This window comes from Hemiscyllium ocellatum, chromosome 20 (assembly GCF_020745735.1).
Source record: "Hemiscyllium ocellatum isolate sHemOce1 chromosome 20, sHemOce1.pat.X.cur, whole genome shotgun sequence".
NCBI classification, from domain to species: domain Eukaryota; kingdom Metazoa; phylum Chordata; class Chondrichthyes; order Orectolobiformes; family Hemiscylliidae; genus Hemiscyllium; species Hemiscyllium ocellatum.
In genome coordinates, this window is record NC_083420.1 from 24,733,583 (window position 1) to 24,752,810 (window position 19,228).

Consider the following 19,228-nt stretch of genomic DNA (forward strand, 5'->3'; position numbering starts at 1 on the left):
AATGCACTTGTCAGACTACAGACCCTTTTGTGCCTCTTATCCAAGGAAAGATGGACTGGCATTGGAGGCAGTCCAGAGAAGGTTCACTTAGCTGATACCAGATAAGGAGGGACTGCCTCGTGAGGAGCAGTTGAGTAGATTGGGCCTGTACTCATTGAAATTTAGAAGAGTGAGAGGCGGCTTTATTGAAACACCACAAGATCCTTGACTGGGTAAATGTGGAAAGGTTGTTTCTCCTTGTGGTGGAGTCGAGGACCAGATGGAATAACATCAGAATAAGGGGAAGGGCACACATTAAAGACATAGATGAGAAAGATTTTTTCTTTCAGAGAGTACTGAACCTGTGGAATTCTTTATTACAGAGGGCTTTTGAAGTTGGGTGTTAAGTATGTTCGAATCTGAGATGGATAGTTTTTTTGCTTAATCAGTGAGGGAATCAACAGTTATGAGGAAAAGGCAGGACAATGGAGTTGAGGATTATCAGATCAACCAGGATCCCATTGAACGATGGAGTAGACTTGATGGGCTGAATGGCCTACTTCTGCCATTCAGCTCACCTATTCCATGCCAATGATCCACAAACACCTCCTCCCAACCCTCTTCATGCCATCCAACAAAATATCCTACTATTCACTTCTCCTTTATATGCCTATGATACTTCCCCTTAAAAGTATCTTCAAAATTCACCCTAATAACACCATGTAGTAAGTATCATATTCTGGCCACTCTGAAATTTTTATTGAATTTACAACTGATCACCTTATGATTTTGGTCTGCCCAATGAGTGTAAATATCCTAGCATCAGCTTCAGCTTTCTCTTTTAGAGAAGGAAGAGCCCCTGATTGTTCAGTCATACACAAAAAACCCTCTCTCTCTGTCATCAATGCTCATAACTGGTCAGAATTTCTCCTGTTAGCTGACATTCAAATCATTTAAAAATCACAGTATAATTTTGAAAAACTAGCATGGCCTTGTGTGTGCATTAAAAAGAGACACCTCCAATGTCTTGCCTGACTTTGTATTGTTTAATTTTCTTTTTCCTGGCGTACTGTGCAGTGTAACTAAATCAAACAGGGCCATCAGGTTTCAAGTTCAATCTATACTGAGTTATCTAACTGCAGCCTCAAAGTGTGGCAACTGACCTTCGCATCTCTAAGTAAGGACCTCGGGGAGACGGGGAGATTCACAAGAGAGAGTGAACTCAGGAATATCAAATCAGCCGAGATTCCTGTTCTTGCTCATATTTGCGCAACTCCTGCTAGGAAAATTGTGATGCCCTGATTTCAGATGCAGATGGATTTGGGCATAAGGGGAGAAGGGCAGTAGTGTTTCAATTGAAATGTATGAACTGACACAGGCAACTATCTGTGTGGAGTTTGCACATTCTCCCCGTGTCTGCGTGGGTTTCCTCCGGGTGCTCCGGTTTCCTCCCACAGTCCAAAAATGTGCAGATTAGGTGAACTGGCCATGCTAATTTGCCCGTAGTGTTAGGTGAAGGGGAATGGGTCTGGGTGGGTTGCTCTTTGGAGGGTCAGTGTGAACTTGTTGGGTTGAAGGGCCTGTTTCCACACTGTAAGAAATCTAATCTAATCTAATATGAACAAGAGGGACACACAGTAACAGAGAGCTAGTGATGACCATCATCCCCACTCTCCACACTGATTGCACACAAATTCTACTTCATTGCTACCCAGTTATCTGGTCAGATGATGGCATTGCATACACCGGAGGAGGAGAGATTATGAAGTACAAACACTTCAGTGGGCAGAGATGGAGTCTAATATAACACATGAGCGTCAGTGGATCACAGCAGGCGACAAAAATACAATATAATGAACAGAGTAATACTGGAAGACGATCAGAGTGTAACACAGAAGTCAATCACAGTACAATATTGGGAGTGATTTCAATGTAATGTTGGGAATTAATCAATGTGACGCTGGGAGTGTGATTCTGTGAATGGATCAGTTTAAAGCAGGAAATGGGACACATGACGTGGAGTGGATCACCGCGAAAATAGATCATAGTGTAGGGAGTCAATGACAATGTGGGGAGCAACTCACCTTGTTGCTGGGAGTCGATCACAATGTGAAGTGTGGGTCACAGTGTAACACTGAGAGTGGATCAATGTTGAGAATGGGTCATAGCGTGGCACTGGGAGTAGATTCCCGAGTAATGTTGTGAGTGGGTCACTGTATTAGTGGATCCTAGTGTACCGCACAATGTGACTCTAGGAGTGGATCCCAGTGTAGGGAGTGGATCACGACATAGGGCGTGGATCGGAGTGGAACACTAAACACTGCAAGGGTGTGGGTGACAGTGTAATGTTGGAAATGGGTCACACTGCAGGGAGTGGATCGATCGCAGTGTTGGCAGTGGATCGCCGTGGGACGCGGGTAATCAGCTGGAATCCTACCTGCGCCGGAGCTGTCTCTCTCCGCCAATCATTCAGGGGGATCCCGACTCTCCCGATCGCCTGCGATCTGGAATCCACCGGAGTCCGAGGCGGGCGCCGATCCCGGGTGGCTGCTTGGGCCAGGAACAAGCGGGAGCGCTGGCGATCGCTCGGCCCGGCGGAGGCGGAGCAGCCCCAGCCCCAGCCCACCCCCCACCCCCTGCCCCCGGCTCCAGCGCCTCTCTCTGTCAGACTCGGCACCGATTTCTTGTTGCTTTTCCCCTGAACTCCATCCCGGGCGGTGAGCGCATGCCCGGAGCCAACTCTGCACCTCCCCTGAGACAGAGTTAAAGCAGCACTGTACTCCCAGCCACATCTCAGACCAATGTCAAAAGAAAACCCCTCCCCCGCATTCTTGGGCTTCTCCCCTCCCTCCCAAATCCTGGCGTCAGCTTGACATTTCCACCCTTTTATTCAAAGTTGAAATTCATTTTTTTCCCGTTGTACAGTGAAAATTCCAACGAAGGCTGGTTAGCAGCATTTGTTTTAAAAAAAACTGCGATTCCAGTTTACAAAACCAAAATACGCAGTTTCAGCCAGAATGTCTGCTTTTGTTGTCTCTTCTGATCTCCCAATTCCTGACCTTTCCAATTAAAATCTCAAAGTTAAGTTCTTTAGCCTTGCCTCTGCCTCCTCTATGACTGGGTGCAATCCTACAACATACCCCTCCAATCCCCTTCCCCAAAGCCTACCCTTGCCCCACTTCTGTTTTCTGAATCACTCATCCCTTTACTCCACATTAATGAAGTTTTGTGGCTCAGTAAACAGTGCTCTAGCCTCTCGACTTGATCTCTAGCTTGAAGATCTGCTTCAGGACTCATGGTGAGCCATGGAAGGAGAGTTCATCTGGAACGATAAGTGACAGCATGTTGAAAGCAGTCAAACACTACTAGCCCCAATCTTCTGAAGCCAATACAGAACTGTTGCAGACACAGGTTGGCACTTGGTAAAGTGCATTTCCACTGAATAGCCTCACCTCTCCATTTGAAGAGACAGCTCCAGACCAGTACCATCCAGTATGCAGTGACCCTACTGATGACCACGTCCTTATATTTTCTAATCAGCCTGCTCAGAGATGGCATTACCCACTTTCTGGAGTAGGTGGATTTTGAATCTGGGCCTCCTGACCCAGAGACAGGTGCACTACCATTGCATCATAAGAGCCTTCTACCTGGAAGCATCGGATTATTATTATCGAACACTCCTGCTTCAACCAGTGGTCTCAACAGGGTGGGGAATCGACAGACACCTGTGGTAGTGATTTATATAGATTGGCCAGTTCATGATAAAAGTACACTTTTTAAAGGGAATATTTGTAATCAACTTTCTAATTCTTACAAACGTTCCCCATTATCCCACAGTGTGAACAAAGTCAATGTGAACTAGATGTGCTTTGGGTATGAGAAAAAGGCAGGCTAATCGCAATAAATCGTAATGCTTGTGGGACAGCGAGTAGACACAGTGGGCTGAATAATCTTCTACTGTGCCATAATAATTCGATGATTCTGTGAAATTAGCAACGGCAAGTTAAGTTCTCAGGTCTGTTCTATTGGCTGTATCTTGCTCAGAGTCTCACTTGTATCAGCAAGATATAATTATTCCTCACAGATGTCTCCTGTATGTTTCTATCACTAATATTGTATTTATTTAACAAAAGAATCTGAGTGATTTTTCTTTGCTGCCTTAATACAATTTGAGCCCATGTTGCCATTAGTTAGTAGGGCATTAGCCTGGGCCTCTAGATTATCATCCAGTGACATTACCTCTACACCATTGCTCTTTATTCAAACTACAAATCAAATCAATCTGATTACGTTGGAAATGAAAGCTATGAAGAAGTTTTTTTGTTCATTCATAGATTGTGGCCATCATTAATGTATTGCCTGTTCCCTAATTGCCCTGGAGAAGGTGGCAGTGAGCTGCCTTCTTGAATCACTACAGTCCTTGGAGTGTAGGGACACCCAGAATGTCATTAGTGAGCGAGTTCCAGGATCTTGTCACAGCAACAGTGATACAATTCCAAGTCAGGGTTGTGCGTGGCTTAGAGGAAAACTTGCAGAGCCTGGTATTCCCAGCTATCTGCTGCCCTTATCTTTCTAGGTTGCTGAGGTCACAGGTTGGGAAGGTGCTATTGAAGAAGGCAAGGTGAGTGAAGATTGAATTTGATGGATAAGGTGCCAGTTAAGCAAACAGATTTGTCCCAATGTTGTTGGAGCTGCAGCCTTCAATCAAGCCAAGAGTATTTGTGCCTTGAAGATGGTGGATAGACATTAGGGAGTCAGGAGGTGAGTTACTCGCCACAAAATTCCAAGCCTTTGACCTGCTCTTCACCACTGTACTTATAAGGCTAATCCGTTTAGTTTCTGATCAGTAGTAACCCTCAGAAAGTCAATCGTGGGGAATTCAGCAATTGCTGTTCATGGTTAATGGTTAGATAATCTTTCATTGGGGGTGGCCATTGTCAGGCACTTGTTTGATGAGAAAATTGCTTACCATCTATCAGTTTACATCTGAATGTTGCCTATTCCTTGCTATATATGAGGAATAAAAACAGAAACTGCTCAAGAAACCCAGCAGGTCTTGCAACATCTGCGTGGAGAGAAACAGAGTTAATGTTTCAAGTCCTATGTGAATCATCATTGTAATGGAACTGTCTGTTGGATTCAAAGCATTAACTCAGTTTCTCTCTTCACAGATGCTGCCAGACCTGCTGAGTTTCTCAAGCACTTTCTGTTTTTATTCCTCATAATTTGAAGCCGTTTTTGTCCATATATAGCAAAATACAGACAACATTCAGGCTTAAACTGATAGATGCTAAGTAATATTCTCATCAAACATGTATATGTGGAATTGCAAATGGTGCTGAACATTGTGTAATCATCAGTGAACATTCTCACTTCTGACCTTATAACAGAGGGAAGGCAGCCGCTGAAGATAGTTGGGCCTAGGACACTATTCTGAGGCATTCCTACAGTGTTGCCCTGGATCTAAGATAATATATTTCCAACATCCACATTGCTTCCTTTGTACTAGGTGTGGCTCCTATTAGTAGAAAGATTTCCCCTAAGTCTGATTGAATCTAACCTTGTTGGATATGCACTTTATTATTATTGGCTTTGGGGAATGAGCATGCCAGGCAGAATGTACAGCGCAAGGAATATTAAAGTCAGTTTTGGATTAAGGAACTGCAGGATGGTTAGTATTTGTGCAATTGCCAAATCAAAAGTTACTCTGAGCTGAATTACAAGGACATTTTGAATAGACCTTATTTGTATTGCTTTGATTATGTAAGCTTGAAGGGTGATTTAACTGAGATCGATTAGGTAATTACAAATAAACTATTTCATTTGGTGTCAAATTCCAGAACAAAGAAAATAATCTTCATATTAGAGTCTGGCCAAAATTCATCAAGGGATGTGGAATAAAGGTGCTTAAATTAAGGTACCAATCAGTCATGAACTAATTAAATGGCAGAACAAGTTCAAGGGACTGAATGGTTTCATCCTGTTCCTGTGTCAGGTCCCTGAGCAGATCATATAATAGACACCTCTACCACCTCTACAGCAGATCCCTGATCATTTAGTGACTATCTTTAAACCACAAATAGACCTGATTATAATTATTACAGTACAGAATTGACAGTAACTTTAGTCAGAATAATTAAGTATCTTTATTCAGTATGCTTTAGGGGCCTCAAATTGAACCTTTGTACAGAGTCCACACAAATCAAACACTTCAGAAAAGCAGGATACATGCAGACTTCTTTCTTACAAGGTGCAAAAATTTTGTTTTAATCAAACCAACAGCTTTCATGGATACAGATGACTAGTTACATTCATTAACCCAGTGTCATCCTTCACTCAGTGAGTAGCACACTACTCAGTCAGTCAGAAGGTTATGGATTTAAATACCATTCCAGACACAGGTAATTAAATGTATATTTAGACTAATACAGCCAGTTTTGTACTAAGGGGGTGCCTTGGAGGTGCTGTGTTTCAAAGGAGACAAAACCAAGCCCAATTAGATGAATGCAAAGATCCCATGGCACTATTTTGAAGAACAACAGGGAAATTTTACTCTGTATTCTGACCAATAATTGTATCTCAACCAATATCATGAAACATTATTGGATTTCTAGTTCTGGAAGCTTGCTGTGTGTAAATTGGCTGATACATTAAAACTTTATTAGCTGTAGAGAATTTCAAATATCTTTCTGAAAGTGGAAATGGAAAAGAAAAAAATGTCTGTCTGACAGTAAGGAATCATCCAATTTGGGTAATGAAAAATTTATTTGCTTTGCAATGAGTGTAGAAAGGGTGCTCAAAAATGGGTGTGTCAAGCAACCAATGGCGTGCCAATTGGAGTCTGCAGATGTTGGTTACGGGTCATGTGATGAAATCTCCCTGACTGTATCCAATTAGAGACAGTAAGTGTATTGAGAGGTGGCATCCAGCATATTAAAATCCAAGATAAGCCTCCTCCAAATCTTCCACTGCAATGCCATCATGTGGTTCATGGTAGTAAGTTCATGTCATGAGCATTTCATTGGGAGGGATACTGCCAATAGTTATTTGGATTTGTCATAATTACAGGAAGAACTCATGGTGTTCTCAATGTCTTGTTTGATGAAGAAGCTATCCAGTATGGAACTATAGCCATACAGATCAGGCTCAGGGAACATTACATATGCCTTGTGTGCATGTACTCGGAAACAATCAGTCAGAATGTCAAGGTAAGGCTTAGTTGTGATGTCCACATGGTAAAATGAGTCATAAATTGTTCAGAGTGTCCTGATAAAGGTTCTCTAGGGTCCTCAGTACATTTACCTAGATTTTGACCAGTAGTAGTTTCATCAAGCTCGTGGGGGACATGAAATCAATTTATGGAGGTAACTAATAACACTAAATCTAAGGAAAATATTTCACTTAAAAACTGCAAAGCATGACATTTTATCAGCCTCCTCTCCTGGATATTTTCCAATCAACCTGGCAGGTTATTACGCACCTTTGGAGCAGGTGGGACTTGACCTAGGTCTCCTGACTTAGGGTCACTACCACAAACCTCCTCTCCTGGACACTCGCTGGATCCGCTGACATATCAAAAATGGCCATTTGAGTAAGTTAACAAATTTCTTTAAGAAAAAATGCAAGCTGGTGATAATATTTCTGGATACTGTTGGTAAGGCCTCAGTCAAACATTTGGTGACCTGTGACAAGTGTCAGACACCACTGACAAACAAGTATCAATAAAGCACTGTTAAGGAAGAAAGAGAGACTTGCATTTATATTCTGACTTTTGTGACCTGAGGATATCTGAATGCACTCTACAGCTGATTATGTACTTTTGAAGTGTGTCACCGTTTCAATGTAGGAAATATAGCAGCCAATTTGTGCACAGCAAGCTCACAAACATCAGCCAGATAAATGATCAGGTTATCTAATTTAACGATTTGGTAATGATGTAAATTACAGTAATGATAAATATTGACCTGGAAACAGGGGAGAACTTCTTCAAAGAATATTAGATATCTGTAATTCACTGAAGAGGCCCAGACCTCAGGCCACAGTTTAATATCTCATTTAAAAAATGGCATCTTTAAAAGTGTTGCAATCCTCTCACTATGCTAGGTGTACTGGCCTATATTTTGTGCTCAAGACTGGGATCCATAATCTTCTGAGTCAGCAAGAGTTCAGTGCTGCCACTGAACTAGGACTGAACACAACAAAGAGCCCATGTTTCACAAAGGAACTCAGCATCAGTGAAAGAGTTAGGAGTAAAGGTGATGTTAAATAGCTCTGAGGAGAGTTTTCAAGGTGTTGAGAGATGTACTGTAGTGGAGAGTGGTGGGATTTAGTTACAGAGAGAGTTCTAAGCAGTGGAAACTCAGTAGAGAATAACTTTAATGTCTTTCAGCCGTACTCCGACCTGCAGCACAGTTGAAAATAGGAAATGGTTTATAAATTTAAGGCAGTGAACGAGGTCTTGTAAAATGTTTATTAGGCCTATACCTAGAGCTGTGACAGAATCACCATCCCTCCATTGCACTGAAGGGAATTTGAAGGCTTTAAAGCAATCCTCACAGACAGATCTTGACCAACTACAGCCTATGGAGCACTAGATAATACATGGCTTGGAAAGGGTGGATGCTACGAAATTATTCCATTAGGCGAGGAGACTAGGAGCCGTGGGCACAGCCTTAGAATTAGAGGGGGTCAATTCAGAACAGAAATGCGGAGACATTTCTTCAGCCAGAGGGTGGTGGGCCTGTGGAATTCATTGCCGCAGAATGCAGTCAAGGCCAGGACGCTAAATGTCTTCAAGGCAGAGATTGATAAATTCTTGATGTCACAAGGAATTAAGGGCTACGGGGAGAATGCGAGTAAGTGGAGTTGAAATGCCCATCAGCCATGATTAAATGGCGGAGTGGATTCGATGGGCCGAATGGCCTTACTTCCACTCCTATGTCTTATGGTTTTATGGACTGTACTTATTTCCATGCCAGCATAATAGCAATTTTTGCAAACTGAGATGATGCATTTTGATTGATGACAACACAGGAAACAAGTCAGGAATTCCTGCCAGGAATATAGAGGAATTCCTCTAACAAATGCAAAGCAGGATCGGGGCCATGGCAGATTTGCATTCCGTATGATTGGTCTGAATTTTACCAAAGTTGGAAAGTATTGACAAATATTAATTTCTTTAAATGCATTGTTGCCTGGTTGTCATGCATCTGGTTCTGTGGACAAATGCACCGTATTATATACAAGTAAAGAGACAGAAGACCCTAGGTTAAAATCCCCAGGCTGTGCTAAGTTAACTGCAGAAACATAACCTTACTGTCCCAGAGCTACAGAGAGTGAAGAACAAGACAAACAAATCACCTGAATTTCTTTCCTGTTCCAAAGGCTCCTGCTAGAAACGGATGTCATTGTGAGGACTGGTAAAATGGATACAGTATGGAGGAGTTTCCAGTTCATGGATCTAGACACATGGGTCAGTGCCCTCAACAGATAAGGAACCCCGAACCACTGGGATTACTAAAACCAGGATTTAATGCTAGGAGTTATAGATTAATTTTGTTCGTACTGCTGCAAAAAACCTGATAATTTATTGGGAGCTAAGAGATACAGAGTAGGAAGGAATGATTCTTGGAAGGGATGCAATGTGCAGTGTTTCCCAAGAATCCTCAGCCTTTCAATACTTTCATCAGTTAGTCAGATGAAGGAATAGAGAATTGAGTGTCCAGGTTTGCAAATGACAATTAATTGTGTAGCTGGGAGTAAGAACTTATCAACGGATAGGTACACTAAAGTGAATGGGCTGAACCTTTGCAGACAGAGTTCAAGTGGGCAAGTGTGGTTATCAAGAGTAGATGCAAGGAAAATGAAATCGGAATATTTAGTTAATGGTGACATACTAGGACCTGCGGGGGGGGGGGGGGGGGGGGGGGGGGGGGGGAAGGTATCAGGTTTCAAGAACACAAATTTTTAAAAGCTAGGGGGTACAGCAGTAATCAAACAAGCTGACAGAATGTTGGCCTTTATCTCTGGGGATCTAGAATACCATATGATCAAAACTCTCATGATCAAATGCCACATATCAACTCTCCTGGGATATATTCAACAAGTTTTGTCAATCTCAATGTGTGTATTGATCTGTCCAATTATTCATTTTTTTTTAGCAGTGTTTATATATTTCATGGAATGACTCCCCAAATAACTAGTCTTCTATAATAAGGGAAACATCTTGCAAAAAATAATCAATGTGGAATTAAGGAGACAGAAGTCTCTGGTGACTTGTACTGGGTAACAGTCAGTAACCAAGCAGAGCTTCTGCTAAAGTACAAGCCTTAACATGCTCTACAGTCAACAGGCACACACACTCCAAAGTTCAAAGCTTAGATTTAATACTGTACTTCATCCAGCAGAGTGCTCCATAGGCTGCAGGAGGCTTTATGTTTCCACCTGGAATTTATTTACTCTGCAACATATTATTTCTCATTTTATTCTGCAATTGAAAGCTAATGAATGGACAGGGAAAATAGTTTTTATTTTATTCCAGTTGCTGCTCATCTTATGGTGAGCTGCAGTATCACAAAGTTCTGTCAGCCTCCTAGCACCTCACTCACAAGTGAGTGCCAATAACTGCTGAAATGGCTCTGATAGGGTTAATACTAAGGGGTGCCATAAGCACCATCCACTATGGTGATGTCATGTGGACTTGTGGCTAGAATAGCTTATGATCTTGAAGGAGTGAGACCTAACATCAGTAACAATATGTGCCTATCGATGTACTCTGTAACTGGTTGCTAACATATAATAAACTGAATCTTGTTAACCAGTTAGACCATGAAGTGGCTTTGCTTCTCCACACCAGACCAAGCAGGCCCTTAGTTTCCTACACTGAAAGAGTATGATGACACCAACCTTTATCATGGGCAACTACAGCAGCTCATACAGCTATTGTAAGCTGGCATGCCTACATAAGGAGCTTAGCCAAGTGTGGGGCACTGTACTGTCTTATCATAATCTATCCATCACCTGGATCCACCATAAATGATCTTTACTGATTTTTCTGCTCTCAGCTTCAGGGACATTGTTTAATCATTACACTGCCACCCCAGTTTGTGACTGCAATCATTGTTTTATTTGTAAAACTATCTTTTTATGCATACATAGTCACTAAAGCAGTTTGGTTCTGTATAGTAGCATACGAAGAAAAAATAAACATTGGAGTTTGATTCTATCCAGAAAACAAATCAAAGACATTTTTGACTTGTCCAAGATTTTGGAATGTGCCAGTCTACAACACTATTTGCTCTGCAATACCAACAAGTTTCAGAAAGACCAAAGAGTGTCTTTCACCAAATTGATGGTCCTCCAGGTGCAGTCAATGTTTGTCTTGGTGTGGGACCCAGGGAACAGAGAGAAGAGCACAGAATCCTGAATCTCAGAACTGCTCGGGACGAACCTTTCCAGAAACCATTGCATCTTTCTCCAGACTTCCTTTGCAAAGGCACATTCCACAAGGAGATGTTTGACAGTCTCTACCCCTCCAGCAGCTGGTTGAGAGCAGCATGGGGTGGTGCAGGCTGACCGTGCATACGTGAAGGATCTCAGAGGTAGTGCCCTTCTCACCACCAACCAAGAGACATATTGGGGCTTATTGCAAAGTTCTAGTGATGAGGCACTCTGCCAAATGACTTTGACAGTCTGATCCGAGAACAACCTGAAAGGATCGACCCTCTCCTCTTCCCGCATGGTCTCGAGGATACTATGTGCTGACCATTTCCTGATGGACTTGTGGTCAGAGGTAATTTTCTTTGCAAATTTCTCCATGAAGGACAGAAGGTACGGAATGGTCCAAATACTTGGAGTGTTCCATGGCAACAAGGTCAGTCTCATCCTTTACAACACCGGGTACATGTAGAACCTCAGTGCATTTTGAGTGCGAGCAGCAGCGGAGGTAAGACGAACCCGAAAGACTGCAGCTAAGGTAAGGCAGTTTTTAAAAAGTACTTACCGGTAGCGGACAGCGGTGTTTTCCCTTTCACAGAAGGAGTGGGAGCAGTGGGGGAAGTGACGAGGAGCAGAGGGGCAATTGGGAAGGACAACAGTGACCATATATATCAGCAAGGCGGCTAAACCCGAGACTCTACAACTGTAGTGTCTCCCACCCGCCCTCCTCCTCTAATCTAGTTAATAAGGTAAGGTTCATTCTAAACTTCCTCTATTGAATATAAGTTTGTTATTAATTTTATAGCAACTTGAACTAAGCTTTCTACTTTAGTACTGAGTGGGTGTTCAGATAAGTCGGGTATGGATGCTCGGGCAGTTGCTTGCTCCTCCTGCAGAATGTGGCAGGTGGGAGACATGGCACACGTCTCTGCTGGCTACATCTGCAGGAAGTGCACCCAACACCAGCTCCTTGAAAACCATGTTAGGGAATGCCTCCCACTGATGACCACGTTTTTACCCAGAATGGAGAGGGAGCAGTGCTTCCAAAAGTCCCGTTTCGGCCTTACCCTGGTGATACGCTCCTCTCACATTTTTGCCCACATTCCAGCCCCTCCAAACCATTCCCAGCACCTTTGGGTAATCTGTCCCAACAGTTAAGGGGATAAAAGATTGGTTGGCCCAGTTCCAAAGAACAAGGCCTCGCTCTTGCCTCACTTTACCTCACCTCCTGAGGCCAGTTTGAACTGGTCACAAATGCTCATGAGCCTGCACACCGACAGCTAACCCGAACAGAAAACGGTAATGTCATCCATGCTTTGACCTGCAAGCCTCCGCTGCCTGGATGACACCCCTCTCAGGTTTGCACCATTCCTGATAGACTCAGCAAAAGGATGTCACCTTGGCCCTCTGCAGATTGGGCCAAATATCTGCCTTCCACTCAGTAAGATTTCCTGTGCAGCACTCTGATTGAGATTACTGAGGGAGTAGTACATATGATAAAGCTTCTTTCTCTCCAGCAAGGCAGCTTTCCAATTGTGCCTTCCTCCTGGCTCTGTAAAGGGTCTCAACAAGCAACTGAAAAATGTACCCTGATAAATTCAGGGCTGCCAGACAGGGAATACCTCAGACCCAACCTGCATTTACATTGGCCACAAAACTGAAGAAAATGGTAAGAATTAAGAGAAAGAGGCAACAATAATAAAGTCAAGGATTAGATAACAGAACAGTGAAGAGAGGCTGATGAAGCTTTAAATTATTTTAACCAGAAGACAGATTAATAGAAGGATGCAATCTAGGATTTGAGAGATGTAGAGATTTAGGCATGGGAATTTTGAGAGATGATTCTCTGAAAAATGAAGAAAGTAAGAACTAATGTTGAAGAACTGCTTATTCACTAATGGAGTAGTTGCTTCGTAGAGGAGACTGCCATCTAGTGCAGTGGACACTGGCTTAGGGACTGATAACACTCAGTGCCAATCATTTCCAGACTTAGTATTTGATAAACTGTCCAACCTCTTCCACTTTACTGAGTCATCAACATTATTTCAACACGCATTTATTTTCCACAGTACTTCACAACAATTTGACACAGCCACGTGGACAGGTATGAGATTAGATGATGAATAGCTCAGTTAAAGAGGTAGATTTTCAGGAATACTTTAAAGGAGAGAGAAGCAGTGAGGTAGAGAGGCACACTGCTTACACTGTGGGATATGGTTGTGAACCAAGAGGCAACAGGAAAAAATGCAGCCTGTACTTACCCCTCAGTTTGTCTTCTCTCTTTAGCCATCTAAAAGCTTGTGCAACTAACATCAAAACATTCCCAATTCATTTGGATGCAGTTTCCAGTTTCAACCACTCCTAGTAAAGATCCCAGTCAAACTCTACAACTTCAAAAAGTTTCTTTAGTTTACTTACACCTCATAGAGTGATACAGCACACAAACAGATGCTTCGATCCAACTCATCCAGATATTCTAAATTAATCTCGTCCCATTTGCCAGCATTTGGCCCATATCCCTCTAAACCCTTACTATTCATATACCCATCCAGATGTCTTTTAAATGTTATAATTGTACCAGCCTCCACCACTTCCTCTGGCAGCTCATTCCATACACGTGAAAACGTTGCCCTTTTCAATCCTTGCCCTCTCACCTTAAATCTATACCCTCTAGTTTTGGATTCCCCCAATCCGGGGAAAATACCTTGTCTATTTTTCCTATCCCTGCCCATCATGATTTTATAAACCTTTATAAGGTCACCCCCCACCGCCCTCCCCCGCACCTCCAACACTCCAGGGAATACAGCTCCAGCCTATTCAGCCTTTCCCTGTAGCTCAAAACTCCTAACTGTGGCAACATCCTTGTAAATCTTTTCTGAACCCTTTCAAGTTTCACAACATTCTTCCTATACCAGAGTGACCAGAATTGCATGCAATATTCCAATAGTGGCCTAACCAATATCCTGTACAACCACAACCTGATTTCCCAACTCCTACACTCAATGTTCTGACCAATAAAGGCAAGCATACCAAACAACTTCTTCACTATCCTATCTACCTGTGACTCCACTTTCAAGGAGCTATGAATCTGCACACAAAGTCTCTTTGTTCACCAATACACCCCAGGACATTACAATTAAGTGTCTAAATCCTGCCCTGATTTGCATTTCCAAAATGCAGCACCTCACATTTATCTAAATTAAACTCCATCTGCCACTCCTTGGCCCATTGGCCCATCTGATCAAGATCCAGTTGTACTCTGAGGTAAGCTTCTTCACTGTCCACTGCACCTCCAATTTTGGTGTCATCTGCAAACTTCACATCCAAGTCATTCACATAAGTGACAAAAAGTGTTGGACCCAGCACCAATTCTTGTAGCACCTTACTGGTCACAGGCCACCAATCTGAAAAGCAACCAACCTATCTACTACCTTCAAGCCAGTTCAGTATCCAAATAGCTAGTTCTCATTGTATTCCATTTGATCTAACCTTGCTAACCAGTTCACCATGAGGAACTTTGTTGAATACCTGAGTAAAGTCCATACAGATCACGTACACCTCTCTGCCCTCATCAATCGTCTTTGCTACTTCTTCAAAAACCTCAATCAGGTTTGTGAGACATGATTTTCCAGGTAAAAGCCATGTTGACTATCGCTAATCAGTCCTTGCCCTTCCAAATGCATGTAAATCCTCTCCCTCAGGATTCCCTTTAACAACTCGCCCACCAGAGATGTCAGGGCTCGCCAGTCTATAGTCCCCTGGCTTTTCATTAGCACCTTTTCAAAATAGTGACACCATGTTAGCCAAACTCCAATAGGGTGGAATGGTCGTATTTAGAGTCATAGAGTCATAGAGATGTACAGCATGGAAACAGACCCTTCGGTCCAACGCGACCATGCTGACCAGATATTCCAACCCAATCTAATCCCACCTACCAGCACCCGGCCCATATCCCTCCAAACCCTTCCTATTCATATACCCATCCAAATGCTTCTTAAATGTTGCAATTGTACCAGCTTCCACCACATCCTCTGGCAGCTCATTCCATACACGTACCGTCCACTGTGTGAAAAAGTTGCCCCTTAGGTCTTTTTTATATCTTTCCCCTCTCACCCTAAACCTATGCCCTCTAGTTCTGGACTCCACAACCCCAGGGAAAAGACTTTGTCTAGTTATCCTATCTATACCCCTCATACTTTTGTAAACCTCTATAAGGTCTCCCCTCAGCTTCCGATGCTCCAGGGAAAACAGCCCCAACCCGTTCAGCCTCTCCCTGTAGCTCAGATCCTCCAACCCTGGCAACATCCTTGTAAATCTTTTCTGAACCCTTTCAAGTTTCACAACATCTTTCCGATAGGAAGGAGACCAGAATTGCATGCAATATTCCAACAGTGGCCTAACCAATGTCATGTACAGCCACAACATGACCTCCTAACTCCTGTACTCAATACTCTGACCAATAAAGGAAAGCATATCAAACGCCGCCTTCACTATCCTATCTACCTGCGACTCCACTTTCAAGGAGCTATGAACCTGCACTCCAAGATCTCTTTGTTCAGCAACACTCCCTAGGACATTACCAGTAAGTGTATAAATCCTGCTAAGATTTGCTTTCCCCAAATGCAGAACCTTGCATTTATCTAAATTAAACTCCATCTGCCACTTCTCAGCCCATTGGCCCATCTGGTCCAGATCCTGTTGTAATCTGAGGTAACCCTCTTCGCTGTCCACTACACCTCCAATTTTGGTGTCATCTGCAAACTTACTAACTGTACCTCTTATGCTCGCATCCAAATCATTTATGTAAATGACAAAAAGTAGAGGACCCAGCACTAATACTTGTGGAACTCCACTGGTCACAGGCCTCCAGTCTGAAAAACAACCCTCCATCACCACCCTCTGTCTTCTACCTTTAAGCCAGTTCTGTATTCAAATGGCTAGTTCTCCCTGTATTCCATGAGATCTAACCTTGCTAATCAGTCTCCTATGGGGAACCTTGTCAAACACCTTATTGAAGTCCATATAGATCACATCTACTGCTCTGCCCTCATCAATCCTCTTTGTTATTTCTTCAAATAACTCAATCAAGTTTGTGAGACATGATTTCCCACGCACAAAACTCTGTTGACCATCCCTAATCAGTCCTTGCCTTTCCAAATACATGTACATCCTATCCCTCAGGATTCCCTCCAATAGCTTGCCCACCACCGATGTCAGGCTCACTGGTCTATAGTTCCCTGGCTTGTCCTTACCACCCTTCTTAAACAGTGACACCATGTTTGCCAACCTCCAGTCTTCCGGCACCTCACTTCTCTAGCTTCCCACAGAGTTCTCGGGTACACCTGATCTGGATTTATCCACTTTAACTGTTTCAAGACATCCAGCACTTCCTCCTCTGTAATCTGGACATTTTGCAAGATGTCACCATCTATTTCCCTGCAGTCTATATCTTCCATATCCTTTTCCACAGTGAAGACTGATGTAAAATAGTCATTTAGTACCTCCCCCATTTTCTGCGGCTCCACACAAAGGCTGCCTTGCTGATTTTTGAGGGGGCCTATTCTCTCCCTAGTTATCTTTTTGTCCTTAATGTATTTGTAAAAACCCTTTGGATTCTCCTTAACTCTATTTGCCAAAGCTATCTCATGTCCCCTTTTTGCCCTCCTGATTTCCCTCTTAAGTGTACTCCTACTGCCTTTATATTGTTCTAAGGATTCACTCGATCTATCCTGTCTATGCCTTACATGTACTTCCTTCTTTTTCTTAACCACTTGGTCTGCACATCTTTGGATTGTGGGAGGTAACCGGAGCAAACCTTGATGTCTTTCAGCCAATTAGGTTAGAAATACAGAATCCGTAATAGGGAGTTTTTCTGATATTTCCAGATTAGGGATTACATACAGAAGAAGACCATGCTCTTGGCCCAGTCCTACAAGTTGGACATAGAATGAAGAATGCTCCAATATGGGGGCGCTCTCTCAGTTAATACCATATATCATCATGCCTTGGGGGATATGGAGAAACTCTTTGAGATTTGGAATCAAGAGTTGCAGAAGAAATCTCATTGGAAACATGGAAGGATATATGGGGGAATGTAATAAGGCACAAGCGATGTAATTGAAGATCCTGCATGGAGCCAGAGAGGTTAGCAAAATTTAAGGAAGGATCTTCCCCGAAATGTCCCTAATATAAGAACAGTATTGGCACCTTTACACATTGCTTTTGATCCTATTACAAGATCCTTGGATAGTGAGGGGCCATAGTGAATGAGGTGGAGAGGAACCTGGGAATGCAAGTTAGGGAGGATCTGGCTTCCCTCCTTTTGGGAGTAGCATGGCTTCCCTCCTTTTGGGTGAGCATGGGAAGAAGTTATTCAATATTCTTATACACTGTGCGAGGAAGAACATCCTAATGAATTGGATATCAGAAAAACCTCCAGGTCTTGTAGGGTGGCACAGACTTATGATGGAGCATATCCCTCAAGATTACCTGACAAGTATAGTGCGCCACGGAATGGAGCAATTTTATAAGACATAGTGGTAATTTAACTTAATGTTATTTTATTTAATTTGACATAATGCTGATTTGGTTTAAGTTAAGTAAATATGAGATGACTATCTTGAAGAATAGTATGCAGTTTATTGTCAACATTACTATAATATAATGTAATAGTATGGTATTATTTCAACTTTTCTGTACTTTTGTACTTTTATAACCTCTTTGGTTTGTTTTTTCTAAGAGTAAAAATTTTTTTCAACATATATATGTGCAAAAAGAAAGCCAACCTCCAGTCTTCTGGCACCACAACTGTGACTATTGATGACACAAATATCTCAGCAAAGGGCCCAGCAGTCATTCCCTAGCTTCCCATAGAGTTCTATGGTATACCTGATCAGGTCCCAGGGATTTATCCACATTTATGTGTTTTAAGAGGTGCAGCATCTCCTCCTTTATAATATGGGCATTTTTCAATATGTTGCTTTTTAATTTCCCCAGGTTTTCTATCTTCCAAATCCTTTTCCACAGTAAACTTTGATGCAAAATACTCATTTAGTAACTCCCTCATCTCCTGCAGCTCCATACATAAACAGCCTTGCTGATCTTTAAGGGCCATATTCTCTCCCTAGTTATCCTTTTGTCTTTAATATATTTGTAGAATCTATTTGGATTCTCCTTAACCCTATTTGCCAAAGCTATCTCATGTCCCTTTCTCGCTCAGAGAGAGAAAGAGAAAGAGAAAGAGTGGTTAAGAAGACATTTAGCATGCTTGCTTTCATTGCTCAGACTTTTTGATTTTACGAGTTGGGACATCATGTTGAGGTTATACAGGACATTAGTGAGGCACTTCTGCAGTACTGTGTGTAGTTTTAGTTGCCCTGTTATAGGAAGGTTATTATTAAATTGAAGAAGGTTCAGAAAAAAATCACTAGGATATTGCTGGGAATGAAGGTTTGAGTGGGGATTGCTGACTAGGCCAACATTTGTTGCCCATCTCTAATGTCCTTGAGCTGAGTGGTTTACTGGACCATTTCAAAGTCAACCCCATTGCTATGGTCATGGAGTAACATGGAGGCCAGACCAGATATGGACAGCAAATTCCCTTCCCTAAATGACATTAATAAACTCAAAGATCACCAAAGATGGATCACCCAGATTCAAGGTTTTGAGGGATTAATTAGTGCTATGTGACCTGCTCTTACTGACAATGGCTGTGCCCAGCTTTAATAGGTATATATGTCACTTTTTTCTGACGATAGTTAAAATACCCACACATCAATTCAGTCTAATACCAACACACTGGAGATTCCAGTTT

The 19,228-nt window shown here is 42.5% G+C and overlaps 1 protein-coding gene across 4 annotated transcripts in view; it reads right to left on the reverse strand.

Annotated features, from left to right (window-relative positions):
* The window catches only part of glis2b (GLIS family zinc finger 2b), a 79,809-nt gene extending 77,252 nt beyond the window's left edge, over nt 1-2,557 (reverse strand). For all 4 annotated transcript variants that reach the window (XM_060840640.1, XM_060840635.1, XM_060840634.1 and 1 more), the window contains exon 1: nt 2,417-2,557. In XM_060840640.1, the coding sequence (XP_060696623.1) occupies nt 2,417-2,448 (32 nt within the window). In that variant the 5' untranslated portion in view covers nt 2,449-2,557. The remainder of the gene's footprint in view (nt 1-2,416) is intronic.
* Nucleotides 2,558-19,228: the final 16,671 nt, after the last annotated feature.